This window comes from Podarcis melisellensis (genome assembly GCF_964234715.1).
Source record: "Podarcis melisellensis genome assembly, chromosome: 7".
In the NCBI taxonomy this organism is placed as follows: Eukaryota; Metazoa; Chordata; class Lepidosauria; order Squamata; family Lacertidae; genus Podarcis; species Podarcis melisellensis.
The window spans coordinates 1,120,466-1,141,416 of NC_138539.1; the positions used below are offsets into that span (position 1 = coordinate 1,120,466).

General features: G+C 53.1%; 1 protein-coding gene across 1 annotated transcript; it reads left to right on the forward strand.

Annotated features, from left to right (window-relative positions):
• Positions 1 to 6,620: 6,620 nt before the first annotated feature.
• On the forward strand, positions 6,621 to 14,615 carry SCRT1 (scratch family transcriptional repressor 1). The gene is made up of 3 exons (XM_081919294.1): positions 6,621 to 6,646; positions 8,108 to 9,230; positions 11,089 to 14,615. Exons 2-3 carry the CDS (start codon positions 9,116 to 9,118, stop codon positions 11,913 to 11,915), a joined length of 942 nt encoding a protein of 313 aa, XP_081775420.1. The 5' UTR covers positions 6,621 to 6,646; positions 8,108 to 9,115; the 3' UTR covers positions 11,916 to 14,615.
• The last annotated feature ends 6,336 nt before the right edge of the window (positions 14,616 to 20,951 follow it).

The window sequence follows — 20,951 nt, forward strand, 5'->3', positions numbered from 1 at the left end:
TAATAATTTATTTGTACCCCGCCCATCTGAAGGGGAGAGTGTTGCTCTTGTGCTTGGATCCTGCTCACGGTTTTCCCATCTGATTGGGAACGGGATGCTGCACTAAATGTGCCATTCCTTCTTGCATTTTATTGTTAAAGTTGCTTTCAATATGCCTTTGTCATTTTATTATTGTATCACTTAAAGCTTGCTTATAAATTGCTTCTTGGAACTAGAAGTGATACCCAAAACCAATAAACTAAACTAGTCCCAGGAAACCTTCCCCTTCCCCAACCTGGTGTCCTGCAGGTGTCCCAACTTGCCACACAGCAAAGCAGAGCAACTGGTTTTAGCCTCTACCCAAATTGCTGACACGCACAGTTTTCCTCCTGGCCTCCGGTGCCCTTTGGATTGTGGCTGGTTTCCACCAGGTGGCAGCAGGCAAGACTTCATTTGTCCACAGTTCATCAGAACTCAGCCCCGGAACCTATTCTGAATGTAAGTGCTCAGCTGTGGAGCAGGCCAACCCGGTGCTTTTTCCCCCTGGGGGACGCAGGGGGACGCGTACCCCTAAACATTTTGTGAATCTAAGTTTGGCCTCATCGAGGGGCAGTATTTAAATGTGACTAGGAAAATGAGAGGACCCCCAAAAAAAAATTTAAGGAAAAAAAAGGAGTGGGTGAACCTGTCATGCAATGCCTCTGAGGGTGTGCAGAATTCCTCCTTCCCACCAGCTGGCAGGGACAGTCAGCGCCTACAGATTCAGTAAAAAGGCTCACAGGTCACCAGGCACCCAGCTCCAAAGTACTGTAAACTAGAACTCCAATGCCTCTTGCTGTGGAAATGAATCTTCATCTTGCAGCCCCTGTAATCTGTAATGGGGGGGAGTACAATGTCTTTGAGGGACGCGGGTGGCACTGTGGGTTAAACCACAGAGCCTAGGGCTTGCCGATCAGAAGGTCGGCAGTTCGAATCCCCGTGACGGGGTGAGCTCCCGTTGCTCGGTCCCTGTTCCTGCCAACCTAGCAGTTCGAAAGCACGCCAAAGTGCAAGTAGATAAATAGGTACCGCTCCAGCAGGAAGGTAAACGGCGTTTCCGTGCGCTGCTCTGGTTCACCAGAAGCGGCTTAGTCATGCTGGCCACACGACCCAGAAGCTCTACCCCGGCTCCCTTGACCTATGGAGCGAGATGAGCGTCGCAACCCCAAAGTCGGTCATGACTGGACCTAATGGTCAGGGGTCCCTTTACCTTTACAATGTCTTTGGGGTGACGTGTCCATGTAATTCCACCTGTGGCTTCCTGTTGGAGTGGGTCTCAAGAACCAGGGCTGGTTCTTGAGACATTTTGGCACCTGAGGCAAACCACGCATTGGTGCCCCTCCCCACCAGGGAAGAAGGGTGAGTGAATCAGGAACAAGGGGGGGGGGAATAAAGATCTACACTGGGTGCAAGGGGGGGGGAGAGACCAGCAGTGCCTTCCATTCACAAGAGGCATCTGTAGAGGCAGCATTTGGTGTGGGGGGGCTGCTGAGGGGGAGACAGACCCAGCCTTCAAGGAGCCCCCCACAACGGTGACGGCCACCAAAGCAGTGGCAGCAGTGGGTGAGGGCATTCCTTGCAGGCCAGATGTGCTGCGCCTGTGGATCCTGCTCCCTGAGGCGGTCACCTCACCTTGCCTCACGGGTGAGACGGCCCTGCCAAGATCAATGCCACTACTAAAGAGTCATCGCCATTCTACTCTGGCCTTTCAGATTGGCAATATTCTCCCCACCTTTGTAATCTGCTCCACCCATGGATTTGCAAATACCATGCAGTATATTAAAAAGGAAGGTCCGTATAGTTCAAGCTCTGGTTTTCCCAGTAGTGATGTGTGGGAGTGAGAGCTGGACCATAAAGAAGGCTGATCGCCGAAGAATTGATGCTTTTGAATTATGGTGCTGGGGGAGACTCTTGAGAGTCCCATGGACTGCAAAAAGATCCAACCTCTCCATTCTGAAGGAAATCAGCCCTGAGTGCTCACTGGAAGGACAGATCCTGAAGCTGAGGCTCCAATACTTCTCATGAGAATACACCTCATGAGAAGAATCCCTGGAAAAGACCCTGATGCTGGGAAAGATGGAGGGCACACGGAGAAGGAGACGACAGAGGACGAGATGGTGGGACAGTGTTCTTGAAGCTACCAGCATGAGTTTGACCAAACTGTGGGAGGCATTGAAAGACAGGAGTGCCTGGCGTGCTCTGGTCCAGGGGGTCACGAAGAGTCGGACACGACTAAACAACAACAACATATTAAAAAGGGGTGTGTGTGTCTGAGCCCTATCCTGCTTTACAAAACCCCTGTTTTTTAAAAAACAAACAAACACAGTTATGTCCTGTGGCAGTGGATTCCACAGGTTAACTGCATAACAAAGGCTTTCTTCTGTGGCTTAAAATGCTCTCAGCGACTTGTCTCCAACTGCTGCATCCTGGGAGGGCAAATATTTATTTCTCCATCCGCACCACTTACTCTCCTGTAAAGTGCTACTGTGTTAACAGGGCTAAGCTGTGTATTGCCTCAATGGGATTTGTAACAGTTTCTAATTTTAATTGATTGGTGGTCCTTTCTTGGCGCGGTGCGAGAAATGACCTTTTCTAATGGACGCAGATCTGCTCCCCTTTGTTCACACACTCAGAAGCCACAGCCAACCCACATCGCTTCACGCTTGTTCATTGGAACAGAGGACCCGGGCAAAAGTTTAATCAAGGCGCTTAACTCTGGGCAGATTGGGCCGACCGTATTTGGATATTGAAGGCTGAACCCCTAACCAAACTTACTAGGGAGCAGGCCCTGCTGAACCCAGGTGTCCTTTAAGCCAAAAGGCTCTGGGCTCTGTTTCCAACATTAGATGAAAACTATAAAGGATTCTGGGAGCAGAAATTCCTTTGATACAAACTAGCCTGACCTTTTGATCCAATCCAGTTGTTTCTGCTGCTGCTATTATTAAAATTAAAATTTCTCTCCTGCCTTTCCTTCCTCACCAAGAAGCCCAGAGAAGGAAACAAAAGAATACAATTAAGAATTAAATTTGGTGCTTTTTAAAAATCTAATAACATTTAAAAACATATTTCTAAACAGATTCAAAAAACTGTCACATGCCCTCTTGGCTAATATAATTTCAAGGTTGCCAAGAACAATGTTTTTTTGACCCACACACCCTTTCCAATTCTAGGAGGTCAAGTCCATTATACTGGATTGTATCCATTAAAACCATTAACTCGGTGATAATGTTTCCTAGTTCTCCTGCCTCATATGAGGAACAGTTGAGGGAGTTGGTTATGTTCAGCCTAGAGAAGAGGAGAGGTGATATGAAAGGCCATCTTCAAATATCTCAAGGGCTTTTGCATGGAAGATGGAGCAAGCTTCTCTCCTCCTGCTCTGGAGGGTGGGACCCAAACCTATTTATTCAAGTGAGAAGAAAGGAAATTCCAATGAAACATTAGGAAGAACTTTCTGATAGCAAGAGCTGTATGATGGTGGAATGGATTCCCTTGGAATGTGGTGGACTCTCCTTCCTTGGAGGTTTCCAAGCAGAGGTTGGGTGGTCATCTGACAGGGATTCTTAAGCTGTGATTCCTGTACTGCAGGGGGCTGAAATGGATGCGCATTTGGGTGCCTTTCAACTCTATCATTCCATGATTCAATCTATGCACTGATGTGCATGGAAGTTTACAGATCAGCCAGGCAGAATAGAAGTGGGGTCCGGAAACCAGGGCTGGTGAGGATTTGGTTGAAAGATGTAGGACTCACAGCTGTCCATGGAGGCACAGGTCAATTCTGTGTCCGGGGGAGCTGTTTACCAGCTCCATCTGGTACGCAGGATGAGACCCTATCTGCCCGCAGACTGTCTCGCCAGAGTGGTGCATGCTCTAGTTATCTCTCGCTTGGACTCCTGCAATGCGCTCTACGTGGGGCTACCTTTGAAGGTGACCCGGAAACTACAACTAATCCAGAATGCGGCAGCTAGACTGGTGACTGGGAGCGGCCGCCGAGACCACATAACACCGGTCTTGAAAGACCTACATTGGCTCCCAGTACGTTTCTGAGCACAATTAAAAGTGTTGGTGCTGACCTTGAAAGCCCTAAACAGCCTTGGCCCAGTAGACCTGAAGGAGCGTCTCCACCCCCATCGTTCTGCCTGGACACTGAGGTCCAGCTCCGAGGGCCTTCTGGCGGTTCCCGCACTGCGAGAAGTGAGGTTACAGGGAACCAGGCAGAGGGCCTTTTCGGTAGTGGCACCCGCCCTGTGGAACGCCCTCCCACCAGATGTCAAAGAGATAAACAACTACCAGACTTTTAGAAGACATCTGAAGGCAGCCCTCTTTAGGGAAGCTTTTAATGTTTAACAGACCACTGTATTTTGGTACTTTGTTGGAAGCTGCCCAGGGTGGCTGGGGAGACCCAACCAGATGGGTGGAGTATAAATAAATTTATTATTATTATTATTATTATTATTATTATTATTATTATTAGTGGTATCTTTAGCCTGGAGAAGTGAAGATGAACCAAGAAATGGCTGCATGGCTTGTCCTTCAGAAGCTGAAGCAATGGCCTCTTCCCTGTTTCTCCAGAGGACAGGAAATTAGAGAGAGGAAGATTTCAGCAAAAGACTGGGAGAAACTTCAGAGCTGTTTGACAGGGCAGCAGACTTGCCTCAGGAGGGACAGGACTTTCTGCTACAGCTACGGAAGCAGAGGCTGGGCTGTCATCTGTGGGGTTGACAGAGGTACCTGCAGTGGATGCATCCCGTGGAAAACGTGGCAAGAGGGGAATGGCTCTTCTTTTAGGCTCTGGCCTGGCCAGAGAGACAATTAGCATCCACGTTCAGCCGGCGGTTCCAGGCGCCTGGAATGCAAGCCGACCAAGTCATGATGTCCCCCACATTTGTAATTACCTGCTTCAGAATATGAATTGGCTAAATTTAGCATTTCCAGCACCCACGCCTGGGTACATGGGGAAACTGCTGGCATTTTGCAACTAGTGCAGCGCACTAGAACCGAGCAGCCTGCGACGGAAGACACCTGCGGTGCTTGGGAGCATATTTTGTACACACACACACACGTTTATTGATGCACTTGCAGAAAACATTTTGCCCGGGTTTGTGCGCGCAGCACTACAACTCCCTCCATCCCTAGTCAACGGCCATGCTTGCTGGGGCTGATGGGAGCTGTAGTTCTTCGACATCTGGAGGGCCAAAGGTCCCCCACACCAAACCGGAGTACAGCTCCACTCGGAGGGCAGGTGGGCTGCCCTTCAGGACCGCAATGGGGAGACAGGCAGATGGGACCCAGGGGAGCTCCGGCCGCACGAAGCTCATTTTGCAGAAGCCCAGGGAAGTGAACGGGGCCTGCAGGTTGTGCAGGGAGCATTCCTGGTGGTGGCACGCGTGAATGGGTCCCTTGCGTGGGTGGGGGGGGTGCGTGGGGAGAGGATGCGCGCGCCCTTTCCCTCCTGGGGCTGCAAAATGTCCTCGTCCAGCCGTGCCCTGAGCCCTGGGGGGCGGGTGGGGGGCGAGGACTGCCCAGGCAGGCAGGCAGGCGCCCCTCGTGGGCGCGGGGAGGGGACGGTGGCGTGGCCTTTGTCACCTGGGCTTCCCTCTCTTCTCTTTCCTGCAGAAGTAAACAAATCTGCACAGGGCAAGACAATAGCGAACAGGCTTGTTCCTAGATATTTGTTAATTAGGGACATATGTCTCCTGGAGGAATCATTGTGCAAAAGGGGGACCTTCTGCTCGCCAGCCCCCCTCATTTGCATAAAGTGAAGCCCATTGGCTTGGGGGCCGTGATGTCAGAGGGTGACTTGTAAACTTTGGGTGACTGGAGATTGTTAGCTTGGTTTGCAATTCCATCAGTCCGCCGGAGTAGAGAGGGAGGGCGGAAATTCAGAACAAAACCCGGGTCGGTGCGCGCGCTCCCGCGCGCCCTCGCAGCGCTCTCTCTTGATCTCGCGAAGGGCCTGAGGTTCACAGCAGTCTTGTTAATTAGGATGCAGGGAAGGAGAGCAGCAGGAATCAAAGGCAGGGCCGCAGGGGAGCCGGGCAGAAACAAACGCAGCCCAGTGGTGCGTCTGGATGTTGGCGAGCGGCGGAGAAGACGCTTATCGGGGCTGGGAAGGAGGTTTCGAGAGGGGATTCCAGACCTTGGGAGGGGGTCGTGAAAGGGCCTTTGCAAGGGAGAGTAGCTGGCGCTGAGAGGGTTAGGCTGGGCCTTTGCATTCACTGTGTATTGCCTTGCAATCCAGATATGCCCCCCACCCCTCGACCACGTTTCTTTTGCACAAAACAAGCTCTCTCCTTGCAGCTCGAACAGCACGAGACCTCTCTGGCATCAAATCCCACGCCAAAGGCCCATTCAGGGTAGAGGAGAAAGATGGACTGACTCAGGGAGCGAGCGGGGAATTGGTGGAGAAAGTTCTGAATTAAGGGTGTGGATGGCTTCAAGGTGAAAGACGGTCCTGTCCGGGGAGGTCACCGCCAGCCCCGCGCGGGCCCAGCAGCTCCCATGAAGCTCAGCAGGGCTCCTCGCTCTTCCCATTGATTCTCACGCAGGGAAAGGCCCCCTGGGTCGTGCACACATCCCGCGCCTCCTTTTCCTCGCGGGCCATTGTGTGACACCGAGGAGGCATCGGGAGGTGGGACCACCGGTAGCGCCACCAAGAAAGGCGGAGCGGTTGGATGGAGGGGTCTGGGCGCCTTCAGGGTTTGGGCTGTGGGGTGGGGAGAGCGGGGCGAGGGAGGGCAGCGAAAATAACCCCGTCCTCTATTTTGCAGCTCTTGTTTTCTAGCGCCAAGCCAACCACCAACTTTTTCTCTCCGCCTTGCTGTCCTCTCAACTTGGCTACACTGTGTTCAGACGTGCGGGTCGTAGGAAACTCCCGAGTCCTCCCCGCAACCCCAATACATTTATTGAACCCCGGTTTTCGCGTGGAATCCCGAACGGGACGGGTGCCAAATGGCCTTCAGTGGCCGAGACACTTGTTGCCTTCTTGCAATGGAAGGCTTCTCACTACCTCTTTATTCTGGGATGCAGGCAGAGGACGGGAGGGGGGCGGTCTCCTCTCCCAGGTCTCCAGAATCCAGTGCCTCAAGACTCTGCTAGCATGTGACTCCGGCGTGCAAACTGGAAGCCCCTTGCAGTAGACTCCCCTTCGACTCTCTATCAGAATATAGGCCCAAGAATCTTGACTGTCTGCCCCCTTTTGCTGCCCCAGACCGAAGGAGCAGGATTTTATTTATTTACTGCGGGGAAGGCCTTGGAACTCAGTCCTGTGACATGGGAACAAGTCACAATGCCGTGCCTTTGAGCATGTGCAAAGTGTCTTTCCTTCGCTTCCAGTGTTTACACATCTGGGGCTGGGAAAGGGTCTCTTCACTCAGTAGAAGGAAAGGCAGGGTTGCGGCTCAGCGCCTCACCTTTTTGTAAGGGATGCCTCCCCACTCCCCACACGATTCGTGACACCCTCGACACTCAGCCCCCCTTCTTCAGACAAGAGATCCTTTCTCTCGCCAACCTCCTTCTAAAAGGGAAACAAAAGGCCCAGTCTGCGTCCCCTTTCCCTCATTAAAAAGTGAGGGTGTCGCCCACAGGGCCCCACAGGTCTTTCTGACGCTCCCTCCAATAAATCACTGGCGGGGGGAGAAAACGACACCCCTCCTTCCCTCCTCATTACGTCTGATAGAGCCGGGGTGGGGGTGGTCTTGTGTTTCGCGGCCAAGCCAAGTTGCTTCTCTTGCAAGTTGCCAACGGGCTGAGAATGCCGGATATATATATATATTTCCCCACCCGGGGCTGCGCGCCGAGCCTCCGACGTTGCCGCGGGAGCTGGCTCTGCCTCCGCGCACCATCCGCACCTAAACTTGCAAAGGAAAAACGATCAAGGGTCGAGGGTAGGAAAGGAAGGGAAGAGCGAAGAGTGGGAGGGGGTTTACGAAAAGGCAGGGCAGGAGGCGACTCACAACAGCGTCACTAAATCATTCTGTCTCAGCCCTGTTCCCGGGAGAGATTTCTTCCCTTTTTTTTTTTTTTTGATGGATTAAATTAAGCGCTTCCATTTCCGTCCACCACCTGATCGCTGCATTATAAATCCGAACAGCTGATCCGCGAATCTTCAGAAATTCAGGAGCTTGCAACAAGAGGCTGCGGCAAGGAAGCCTGGGAGCTGTCCAGTGCTGAACAAGGAACCCCCCCCCCAACCGCCCAACAAGCGAGCAAGCAAGCAAGCAAGCAAAGGAGCCAGCCAGCGAGCCAAGCAAGCAATAACCGCCGCCGCCGCCGCCACCCCTCCCCACCGCCATCGCAGCCCCGGAGCGGAACAACAATACGAATTACAGCACACACGCAACCCAGGCAGAAGCCGCAGCGCTGGAGAGGACCGAGCCGCAGGGGGCGGACGGGCAGGAGAAGCCGAGCCCAGCAAGAGCGCAGCAGCCCGGGCTGGCGTGGAGGCGGTGAGGGCGCCTGGCGGCGGCGGCGGCGGCAACGGCGGAGAGCCCGGGCGAGCCAGCGAGGGAACCGGGAGCGAGGCGGGGAGCGCCGGCCCACCGGGAGGGAGCTGTCCAGGTGCCGAACTCGCCGGCCGCCTCTTATGAACCAGCGCGGCGTTGGTTGCAATCTCTCGAACTCATGGTGGGCTACTGAGCCGCGCTGGAGCGCAAGCGAGAGGCCTGCCAAGGCGCAGCCTCGCCGCGCACAAAAGCAGCAGCCGCCGCCGCTGCGGGAACAAGGACTCGCGCGGCGCAACCGCCCAGGCTGGAGACCTCCGCGGCGGGCAGCGCTCCATTCAGGGGTTTGGAACGAGCAAGCAAAAAATACCACGAAGCCATAGCGCGCCGCGATTGCCATTCTTGAGTCGTTTCGGGGTTTGCTTTTTTTATTCTTATTATTATAAAAAAAACCTGATTTTTCTCCCCTCCCCGCAAATTTTATTTTTGTACGTTTTCCGTTCTTTCTTTTTTGTTGTTGTTCTTTTTCTTCGGCTGTCTCCTTCCCCTTCCTGCCCCCCTCCAGCCCTGCGCCCCTCCCGCATCTCCCCCACCTCTCATTTGAACCCATCGGCTGAAGCTGCGGGGGCTTCGTCACATTCCGGGAGAGTTCAGAAACCATGCCAAGATCTTTCCTGGTTAAAAAGGTCAAACTTGACGATTTCTCCTCGGCGGATCTCGAGAACTCCTACGGCAGGTCGCGGACAGACTTCGGCTCCCGGATCCATGACAAGGGTAAGGACGGGGGGCGGGTGGGCAGAGGACCCTAACCCAGCAGTGGAGGGGAGGGGGGCAGAAAGAGGAACGGGGCCCCCACCGAGACAGGGATTAGGGGGACTCGAGGCTGTGGCGGTGCGGAAGGGGGGGGCGGTCAGCGGTGCTTCAACCGTGCCAATGCGCAGCAGAAACTCTGGGCAGCAACAGCAGAGCCACCGGGGGGGGGGTGTTGTCCCCCCGGTGAGCGCTCTCGCGGTACCGGGGGAGGCAGCGCGCCAGGGCTCAAGCGAGTCCCGGTATGCGGCGCCTTTCCTGGAATGTTTTTGCAGCCCCGGCGGCCGCGGCAGAGGCATCCGCATCCGCGAAGGGCCATATTGAGCGGGTCTCGCGCCTGCCTCGGCGCTGTGTTGACTGACTCGGCACATTTCGATGCAATCCAAACCCTGCTAAAATTAGACCTTGCAGGGACGCAGGCGGGTGGGCGAGCCTTTTCCATGATGGGGCAAGGGCGCGCGGGCGGGGGGGGGGGGCGGGGGGAGACAGAGGGGAGGAGGAGGAGGAGGAAGAGGAGAGGAGAGAAGACCCGTTGGATTGCAGTTCCTTGTGAGAGAGGCCCTTTTGTCTCGCGCTCAAGTTCAAGGGCAACCAAACCCTCTCCCCCCCCCACACGCATCCCAAGAGTCTTTCCCCGGGGGAGGGCCCTTCAGCGGCACTCCACATAATCTTCCCTGTCTATGCGTGGCTCCAAACGAGGGGATGTTTCTCCCCCTCCGGCTGGGGCTTCCTGGTGACCCCCGCTTCCCCCCCCTCCCCGCTTTTGTTCCGGGCAATCCGTCTGCAGCGTGTTGCATAATCGCCGGAATTCTGCTGAAGTGGTTCGAGAGAGAGGAAAGGGGGGGAGGAGGGAATTAGCCTCCCCCTCCGTAACCCCCTCTCCCCGCGCGCCTTTCTCCTTTGGTCTCCTGCAGAGCGCTGACCTTGAGAGAGAGGAGAGGATCGCGGGTGGGGTGGGGGGAGGGGAATGGAGATAAAGAGGATGCCCCTCTCCTCCCCGCACATCTCTCTCTCTCCACCCCCCCCCCTCAATTCCTGCCAGGCAGTTATCTGGCCGAGGCAGCCGCAGGTGAAAGGGCCAGGAAATGGCCCGGAATGATGGAGAGGAAGATGAGGGGAAGGAGGTTCATCAAGCGCCGCGAAGATTAGCATGACAGAGGAGCCGCTTGGCGGGGGGGGGGGAGAGGGAGGGAGGGAGGGAGGGGGCTCCTCCGGGCTCCAGCTTGTTGCATCTATTAACTAGAGAGCTCTCGAGCCGAGCTCCCGAGCCCATCAATTATGGACTCATCAGAGTCGCCGGGCTGGGCTCGCTCTGCTCCGGCCTGGGAGACTCGCTGCTGAACCCACGCCGCTCTCTCTCTTCCGCCCTCCCTCCCTGGCCTTCATCCTGGCCCCCTCTTCCTCTTCCTCTTCCTCCCGTCTTCTGTACCCATCTTGTCCCTTCTTTGCCCGTCTCTCTCTTTCCCCCCTCCCGCCCCCAAACCCATCTCTCTTTCTCCATGTGTGTCCTTTCCAATTCGCCCCACGGCCACCCCCCACTCCTTTCCCCCTCGCAACTCATCCCCTACGCTCCCCCCTTCCAAACCTCGCGTGGCCCCCTCCCTCGCCCCCAATTCATTCCTTCTCCCCGCTAATTTCTCTTCTGCTCCCCACCTCTCACTCCGACCCCCTCGGAAAACCCTCTCTCTCCCGTGCCCCTCGACTCGCGCCTTTCCCCCTGGAAACCCCCCACACGGCCCCCTCTCCCCCCAACTCATTCCCTCTCCTGCTCCGTCCCCTTCTCCCCCACCCCCCTGTGCCCCCCTTCCCCACCCCTCCTCAGGAGGCTACATCAGCGAGTACATCTCCCCGTCGTCGGTGTACGAGGGCGAGAGCGACGGCGGGCTCAAGGTTCCTTCGCCGACGGGCGTCATCTACCCCGGCAGCCACGGCGACTACGGCGCGCCCGACTCGGACCCGCCCGACAGCCCCCACTCGGAGTTGGCCGGCGGCTACATCAACGGCGACGCGGCGGTGAGCGAGGGCTACGCCGTCGATGCCTTCTTCATCACCGACGGCCGCTCGCGCCGCAAGGCGGCGGTGGTGGGCGGCGGCGGGGCGGCGGGCTCCCGGCTGGGCCAAGCTCCGCAGCAATCCGGCCCGCAGGGCGGCCCTCCTCTTGCTCCGCAGCAGCAGCAGCAGCAGCAGCAGCGGCACACGTGCAGCGAGTGCGGCAAGACGTACGCCACGTCGTCCAACCTGAGCCGCCACAAGCAGACGCACCGCAGCCTGGACAGCAAGATGGCCAAGAAGTGTCCCACGTGCGGGAAGGTGTACGTGTCCATGCCGGCCATGGCCATGCACCTCCTGACGCACGACCTCAAGCACAAGTGCGACGTGTGCGGCAAGGCCTTCAGCCGGCCCTGGCTGCTGCAGGGCCACATGCGCTCGCACACGGGCGAGAAGCCCTTCGGCTGCGCCCACTGCGGCAAGGCCTTCGCCGACCGCTCCAACCTGCGCGCCCACATGCAGACTCACTCCGCCTTCAAGCACTTCAAGTGCAAACGCTGCAACAAGACCTTCGCCCTCAAGTCCTACCTGAACAAGCACTACGAGTCCGCCTGCTTCAAGGGCGCCGTCCCGCCCCCGCTCAGCCCCCTCGACGCCTGAACCCGCGCCCGGGAGGGGAGAGGCCACGCTGAGGGCCCCCTCCTCCTCCCGCGCCCTTGCCCTCCCTCCCTGTCTCTTCCTCCTCCTCCGGGCTTTCCAAAAGGGTCGACTTCGCCTTGCGAAACCGCGAAGCCAGATTCGCGAAACCCCCGCAGCCAAGGGCCGCGCAAGGGTCCGCCTGGAAAGGTACAACAAACAAACAGCAACAGGCCAAGCGCACCCCCGCCATCTCCACACTCCTGCTCTTCCCGCAAAGTATAATAAGCCTAATAAGCATAATAACAATAATGATGATTATGAATTATTCATTAATGAATTACGTCAGGCGAACGATTCTCTTTTTACGATTTCATTTGCGAGACGGGTTTTCTCTCGCTTCCTCTTCCTTTTTTCTCTCTTTTCTTTTCCAAAAAGTGTCAATTTCTATTTTCCTAAGTGTTTGCTTTGCTATATATTTATTTGACGGGTCTTTTTGAAAATTATTTATTTGAAAGAAAAGAAAATGCAGAAGTATATATTTAACTTGGAAACTTTCTTATTATTTATTTATTTATTTATTTATGCGTTTGTTTATTTATGCATTTATTTATTCGAGGGGGGAGCGCCTCCTCCCTTAAGACTTTTACGTTTGCACTTTTTCGAATTTTCGGTTGTTGAGACGAGCCAACTCTTTTGCACCACTGTTGACTTCCAATCTGTTCGTTTGTTGCCAAGACTACTTTACTATGCCAAAGTCTACGTCACTTTTTGAAGGGGGAGGGAACGAGGAAACAAACACGAGGAAATAAGGACTGGCCTTTTTTTCCTTTCCTTCTTGCTTTCTTTCTTTTTGTTGAGGGTGGGGTGGGGCAGGGGTGGGGCGGGGCGGGGTGTCGTTGCCATCCTTTCTAACACAGGATTTTTTGCATGCAAGAACAAAAAAAATGTATTTAAAAATCTATGCCAATTTGATGATGCTTTTTTAAATTATTATTATGGATTTTCATTTGTAAAACAATTTTACGTCACTTTTTTCTTTGCCAAACTTTTAGATAATAATAATAATAGTCTATTTGAGGGCAATATTCTCCTACTGAACTAATAGAAGCAATAATTAACGTAATGCATGTTATTTTTAAGACAATAGTATTACTGAGGAATCAGGTACATTTTAATCCAATATTCTTAATAGCAACGGATATCAGGGACTTTGCCAATGTAGTAAGATAGAGTTAATACGGCGAATCTTCCTTCTCTTCTCTTCTAATGAATGCACACTGCCTGCCTTCTTCGACTTACTTCCGAGTAGCTTAGTCACCTCTCTAGGCTTGTAGCGCTTGCCTTGCCAGGAGACCTACGAGCAATTAACCCCCTCCCTCCCTTTTTTCTAGCGAACCTCTCGAGGACCGTCCACGGTGGCTTCTCTGAGTCCCTTTCTGCACACCCCACCCCCCCGACCCGTTTCCAGGCGCTGAGTTTCTGGAAGGGCTGCGGGGAGGGGTCAAAGGTGCAGTTACACCTGGTGTACCTACACCTGCCCCGGGGGAGGGTGGCTTCACGCCCACCCTGAGAACCCCGGACCCTCTATCCAGGGCCAGCCCCAAATGTATTTACCTGCCTTCAACAGGTGTGTCCTTCGACGGGGAGGTATGTGGCGCTCACACCTGTGGGATGGCGCGCCTCAGAGCCCCCTCTCCCTTCCTGCGCACTAAGGCCCGGGCTCCATCCCACCCCCTCTTAGACTTCAGATATAGTGTTCTAACGTCATTCATCCGGGAAGGATCCTGTCCCATCTACGCCATCGCCTCCTCGCTTCTGCATTGCAGCTGGTTGGGCTAGATGAAGAAGAGGAGTTTGGATTTGATATCCCGCTTTATCACTACCCGAAGGAGTCTCCAAGCGGCTCACATTCTCCTTTCCCTTCCTCTCCCACAAGGTGAGTGGGGCTGAGAGACTTCAGAGAAGTGGGACTGGCCCAAGGTCACCCAGCAGCTGCAGGTGGAGGAGCGGGGAAGCGAACCCCGTTCCCCAGATTAGGAGTCCACCGCTCTAACCACTACACCACTACACCCTAGGGGTCCCCATCATCCCTCTCAACTGTTCTCCGATTCTTGGGGAAAGCAACCAAGCCACGTAGACGGTCCTCCTCTTTTACCTATAAGGCACCTTCCTCCCCCCTTTTAGGTCTTTCCATTTTATGAATAACTTAAGAGAAATAAACAGCACAAAAGAATTAAAAAAAAAACAACCTTAATAGAATTCAGGTAGAAGGAAACTTGTATTAGCTAGGACCTCCTGTTTTTGTACTTAAGATAATTAATAATGCTACTAGAACGATGACTTCTGACGCTAAGACTGCTAACTATTGCTCCCTCCGCTAATACCGATTTCAAAAGGGGATCGACTCTGACGACTGTATATTGCAAGGAGCTTTGTAAATACCGTTTGGAAATTTACATGAATTTTTACAAGCTGTAAAGAATTCTAAGCCTGTTTGTGGAGAGAGAGAGAGAGAAAAAAAGAGAAACTTTTCCCTAGGAGAAAAGACATAATAATACTAAATGCAGACAAATAATAATGACGAGAATAATAATGATTTTGAGCCAGTATTTGAATGATGTACCAGTAAAGCACAATTAGCACAACGGTGTCCTGGAGCACTTCACGATAATAATAATATTATTAATAATAATAAAAGAGAGAAGAAAATCTTGCAATAGATCCTTTGTATGTCCTCGATTTCTTTCCGCCTTTCTCCAAACTGTGGTCAAGGCGCGCGCGGAAGGAGGCCGGTCCTTTTGGAGTAGCGTGCGCCCCGCGAGGCTGATTCACACGAACCCGGGTCCTCAGACCCTTTGATCTCCCCGCCTCCCCCCTTTCGAAGACGAGAGCTGTTGTCTGTCGGGGCTGGAAAGGAAAGCGCAGGCGGGAGCCTCTGCCCGCGGGCGCTTGCTTAGGGAAGAAGCGGGTGCTCTCTGCACATGGCTCGGGGCACCTTCTTCTTTGTTACTCCACGCGCTCCCTAGCCACGCCGATGGAAGAGCGCCCGGCTTTCTATTCAAAAAGTCCCAGGTTGAATCACCAGCAATATACCCAGGCAGGGCTTGGGAAGACTGGACCGTGCAAATAATAGGACAGGAAGAGCCCTTCGAGAGTGGACCGGACTACTCTCCTGCCTCGGAGGCTTTTAAGCCAAGGCTGGGTGGCCATCCGTCTTGAATGCTTTGGTTGGGATTCCTGCCTTGCAGCGGGTCGGACTAGATGACCCTCAGGGTCCCTTCCAACTCTTAATAATAATAAATTTTATTTATACCTCGCCCTCCCCAGCCAAGACCAGGCTCAGGGCGGCTAACAACTGATATAAAAACAAATTGTTTGAAATACAACTTAAAAAACAAGATTAAAATACAACATTAAAACGCAGCCTCCTTTCGATGGAAACTCAAATCAAAAACTTTTGGGGGGATGAAAAGGTCAAGTCTTCACCAAGGCCAACTTTTCAATTCTAAGGTTCTATACTACTCAGACAGATGAGCCAAGGGTCTGGCTCAGTATACTAACTGCAGCTTCCTTCCGATGTTCTTCTGAGTACAAGTTTCGGAGGGGAGACAGAGACCCCACTCCGAATCCCGCCCCCCAGCCACGGTCAAGTCCGACAGACTCCTGCAGTAGGAAGTCTTCCTGAGCAGCTGATCCAGGAGGACGGGCTGTGCGTTCTCGCCTGTTGCTCCTTTGTCGCGCCCCCCCCGCCAATAAAGGGGGTCTTCACCCCCTCCCTGCTAATTGCAGCAGCTCCCGGCAGCCGAGCTCAGCCACGGCTTCCCGGGCGTCCGAAGGGGGCATCTGAGCCGCTTCCCCGGTTTGCATGCGGATCACGTCGTGGCTCCCTCCCCCCTCCTCTGATTAAAGGCACCGGGGGGGGGAGGGAGAAAGGGAGGGCCCGCCGCCTTTCATCCTAGTTAACCCGGAGCACAGAAGCAATTTCCCCCAAGACGGGCGGGGAGGGGAGAGGCAGGCCGGGCCTCCCCCCACCCTCCAACTCCAGCCCCCTGGAGGAGACACGCCAGCCGGCAGCTGGGCGGGGGAGGGGGAGCGCTCAGGCTGGCCCGCAACCCCTTGGCTGCCGGGGGAGGGGGCGGCGAGGGGTCGCCTCTGCTCCTGACATCCCTCTCTCCAAGTTTGGGAAAGGATTCTTCCACCAAGCAGAGGCTGAGCAGCGGTCGAGGTTCATTTCCCATCTGTGAGGGACTTCTGCTTGTTCTCCTTTCCATTTTTGGACCGCTTGACTCTTCAGCCCTTTCCAGACGCAGCAGTGACAGTCCCGGGGAGACCCTCCCCTTCCCCTCCACGTGTGCACAGAGTCAAGGAGCCTTCATGTGATCTGGCCTCCACGTGTTCTGAAATCCCTGTCCGGAGGCTCCTCCAGCCATGAGTCATTCACAGTTAAGGAGATCTAGGCCCCTTCTTCCCTGAACATACAGAGGGAGAGAGCCCTGAGGGAGGCAGGGAGGGATCCAGCCCACAAACTTCTGCATGATCTGGAACCCTCTAGGTCAGGCCAAAGGTCCACCTTGTCCAGCATTCTGTTCTGACAGTGGCCAACCAGAGGTTTCTCCTGAGAAGCTCACAAGCAGGACAGGAGCACAAGAGCTCTCACTGAAGGTGTGATAGTTTCTGGGCCCAAGCCAAAGGGCCGCTTTGGACCTATAAATCCTTAAATGGCTCAGGACCGTACCTGAAGGACTGCCTCTCCCGCTATGATCCAACCCAGAGGCCCTTCTTCATGTGCCTTCTCCACAAGAGGTCTGGTGGGTGGTAACACAAGTTTGGGACTTTTCTGTGGTGGCCCCCCTGTTTGTGGAACAATCTCCCCAGGGAGGCTTGCCTGGCACCTTCATTACATATCTTTAGGCACCAGGAGAAAATGTTTCTTTATGACCAAGCCCTAGTCTGATTAACATTCTACCGCCTTTTAAATGTGTTAGTGGGAGGGAGGAGTTATTTGTTCATTTTTGTTTTATTACATATTTTGAGTTCTCATTCTATATTTTTATGTTGCATACCACTCTGTGGTCTTTGGATGAAGGGTGGTATAGAAATATAATAGTCAATAACGATAATAACAAATTGTTCAGGGTCCTTAACAGAAGAAGGGATTCTGAAAACTCCAAAAGGACCTTTCCAAACTGAATGAATGGAAAGTAAAATGGCAAATACATTTCAGTGTGAACAAGTTTAAAGTGATGCATGTCACTTTAAACATCTGAATTTCACCAACCGTATATGCTCATGGGGTATGACCTGGCGGTGACAGACCAGGAAAGAGACCTTGGGGTCATAGTGGACAGCTCTGTGAAGATCTTGACCCAGTGTGCGGAAAAGGCAAATTCCATGCTAGGGATCACTAGGAACGGAAGTGAACTGCCAATATCACAATAATGCCTGTTGTCTTTGTCCATGGAGTTTTCTTGGCAGGGATACTGGAGTGGCTTGCCGGTTCCTGCTCCAGGTGGATCACGTTTGTTCAAAACTCTCCACTATGACCTGTCCATCTTGGGTGGCCCTGCAAAGCATAGCTCATAGCTTCTCTGAGTTATTCAAGCCCCTTCGCCACGGCAAGGCAGGGATCCATGAATCCATTCCGTATTTGGAATACTGTACAGTTCCAGTCACCTTCCTCCAGAAAGGCTATTGTAAAGTTAGAAAAGGGCAAACAAAATTATCAAGATGGAGCGACTCCTTTATGAGGGAAGGACTTTGGGACTTTTGGCAAGAAAAAGGTGACGTGGTTGAAGGTTTTAAAATAATACATGGCATGGGAAAAGTGGACAGAGAAATGTTTTCCTCCCTCTCTCTTAACACAAGATCTCATGGACATCCAATGAAAGTAAGCGCTGGAAGATTCAGGACAAATAATAGGACTTCTTTACACAGCACATTGTTAAACTTGTTCCTGCAGGAGGCAAGGATGGCCACTAACCTAAAGGTAAAGGTAAAGGGACCCCTGACCATTAGGTCCAGTCGTGGCCGACTCTGGGGTTGCGGCGCTCATCTCGCTTTATCGGCCGAGGGAGCCGGCGTACAGCTTCTGGGTCATGTGGCCAGCAGGACTAACCTACTTCGGGCGAACCAGAGCAGCGCACGGAAACGCCGTTTACCTTCCCACTGGAGCAGTACCTATTTATCTACTTGCACTTTGCTTTCGAACTGCTAGGTTGACAGGAGCAGGGACCAAGCAACGGGAGCTCACACCGTCGTGGGATTCGAACCGCCAACCTTCTGATCGGAAAGTCCTAGGCTCTGTGGTTTAACCCACAGCGCCCACCTAGATAGCTTTAAAAGAGGATTGGACAAACTCCGGGGCAGGCTATTGCCGGTTCCCTGAAAAGCTGGCTCTGCTCTGCTTCCACAGCTGGCTTCCCAATAGAGGCACATCTGGTTGGTCACTGTGAGAACTGGACTAGACGGGCCATTGGCTTCTTCTTAACATCTGGAAGGCATGAGGCTGGGGGACGCTGCCCTAGACATCTGTTTGACTTTAAGGTGCAGCAAGGCCCTTCGTCACCGTAGAGGAAAACATCTCATGAAACTCGAGGCGTCTTAAGCAGAACTGCCTAAATACAACAGGTGTGTCCAGGTGCCTTCCTTTTGAAAAGGGATCTGAAGCAGAGCAGCCAGCTATGCACCCACACGGGGATTGGGGTTCCTTCACCCCCTGCCTGGTGTTGCTATAAAAGAGCCCTTCTGGCTTGAAAGGGACCCACCTGAAAACCCGAGAGTCCACCCTTTTACCTGCATTCCACTACATTACAGGACTTCTCCAGGGATCCTGGAAGGTCCCACAGGAACACAGAAAGAAGCTGCCCTCTCCTTGGTCAGAGCACAGGTCCATCTTGCTCATGATTGTCGACACTGACTGCCAGCAGCTCCCCAGGAATCTCCCCCAGCCCTCCGAGGAAATGCCACGGGAAATGGAACAGGGGACCGTCTTAAGGCAAAGCAGGAGCTCTGCCACTGAGGTTTAGCCCTTTTTGGTCCCCTCTGCATTACAACTAGCAGAGTTTGTGTGGGAATGTTGTGGATGGTAGGAGAGGATATATTGGTTAAATATTATCCTCCCTCCCTCATGCTAGTGAGTCAATAGCAGAGTACGTTCCACAGCATATGAAAGGATGCTAGTTGGTAGATTCGTTTGAAGCTCTTTACTTAAGCAATCCAATCTGGCCTGTCCAGATTGGGTTTGATCCTGGTTTGTTCCCTCTTAAAAAGAATAAAGACACAGCAGTCTTCTCTTAAAAGTAATGATAAGAAGTTTACTTCCATTCAGTTCACAGTAGGTTCCCTGAAGGCAGGCTTTTAGCTTGTAGTTACAGAAACAAGAGTGGGTTCATCCCATGTAGGGATATGAGCCCATGTGCTGCTGGCTGAGAACCACAGACAGCAAAAGACATCAAGAGATCAAGAGAGGTGGCTGCAGCTGCAGAGGGAGGGACCATCTTTTGATTTGACTCTCGTGGCAAAACGTCCTGGGCCAGCCCTGCACACATCTGAAGTCTAAACTCTGCATAAACTTGGGAGAGGAATTGATTTGTAATGCTTCTGGCTCATACAAAGTCTGGAGAAGATGCGGCAATGTGGAGCCACCATCGAGGGCACTGCTGGGCACTGGACAGACTTGGAGCAGAGGACCAGAGATTTGCTGCTGGGCAAAGGCTGGAGGTGGCTGGGCTGCTGGGGCCTCCCCAGCACTGCAGTTTGCACCACACTCAGCCAAAACTTTGCTTGCAGGATGGCTGCGTGTGGTGGAAAGTGCAGTGCTGAAATGTGTGCTTGCACTAAAAGCAGGGAAGGCCAAAGATCTGGGCCTTGGAACTTGCCCCATGCTTCTTGGAGTGCAAGGGCAAACCTTCCCTCGCAATGTCTTTGCACTTCAAGAAGGATGACGGCCCCAAAGTTAATATACCCAAGGAGGCAATCTTGACTTCCTATGCTTGGGCTTCATTAGTTCCTTCCTCACCAGAGGAAATGCCAGTCAAAGTGTATGTCCCTGAAGGCCACACCTGTGGGATGTGATCCATGAGAGGCAGTCAAGTACAACATTCCTTGAAAAGCTAGAGAAGACATGTGAGGGGGTGTTTGGTCCAGCCAGTCGAAACTTCCTGTTCCTCTTGGCTGGAGCATCCTTCCTTTTCCACGTGACTAGAGGTGGGTGTGGCCTTACCTGTCCAGGTAACAAAAGGACAAGTCACACAGCACCCTTCCCTCTTTTTGACTTCCTTCTTTGTTTGACCAGCTTTTAGCTAGGACTGCTCTGCTAGCTCTCAGAAGCACTGGGAATATTCCCCCATATGGTGTATATCCACATGTGCATATTTGTAACTAAGTCTGCCTTCAAGAATCCAGCTGTGAACTGATGAGAGTAAACTTCTTTTATTGACTTTGAATAAGATTGTGGCGTCTTTATTCTTTTAAGAGGGGTTCAAGGGAACTTACCAGGAACATACAATTCAATCTGAGACAGACTGAATTGTATAATAGTGAGCGGCTCACACGAGCCTGCAACCAGCTATCTGATGTGCATGTAAAAAAAGGGAAATGTAACTCTGCTAAGTAAAGAAATTTGCTAGCGCAAGTTAGGAAGGATATTAATAAACAACATGTCCTCTCCTGCCTCCCTGAACATTTCCACAAAACCAGATTCCTCGGGGAAGGGCTGTAGCTCCATGAGAGGACATCTTCTTGGTAAGCAGACGGTCCCACATGCAACCCCCAGGGCATCTCCAAGAAGGGCTGGAAGAGACCCCAGCACTGGGACTCTGTGGAGAGTTGCTGCCCATCAGTGTACCAGTGTTTCTCAAACTTGGGTCCTCCAGCTGTTGTTGGCCTACAACTCCCATCATCCCTGAGCACTGGTCCTGCTAGCTAGGGATGATGGGAGTTGTAGGCCTACAACAGCTGGGGGACCAACTAGATGGACCAGTAGTATCCTGGTGCACTACAATGCAGCTGCCTATGTCATATGTTCCTGCCTGGTTTGGCTCTGTTGGAGCTGCTGGA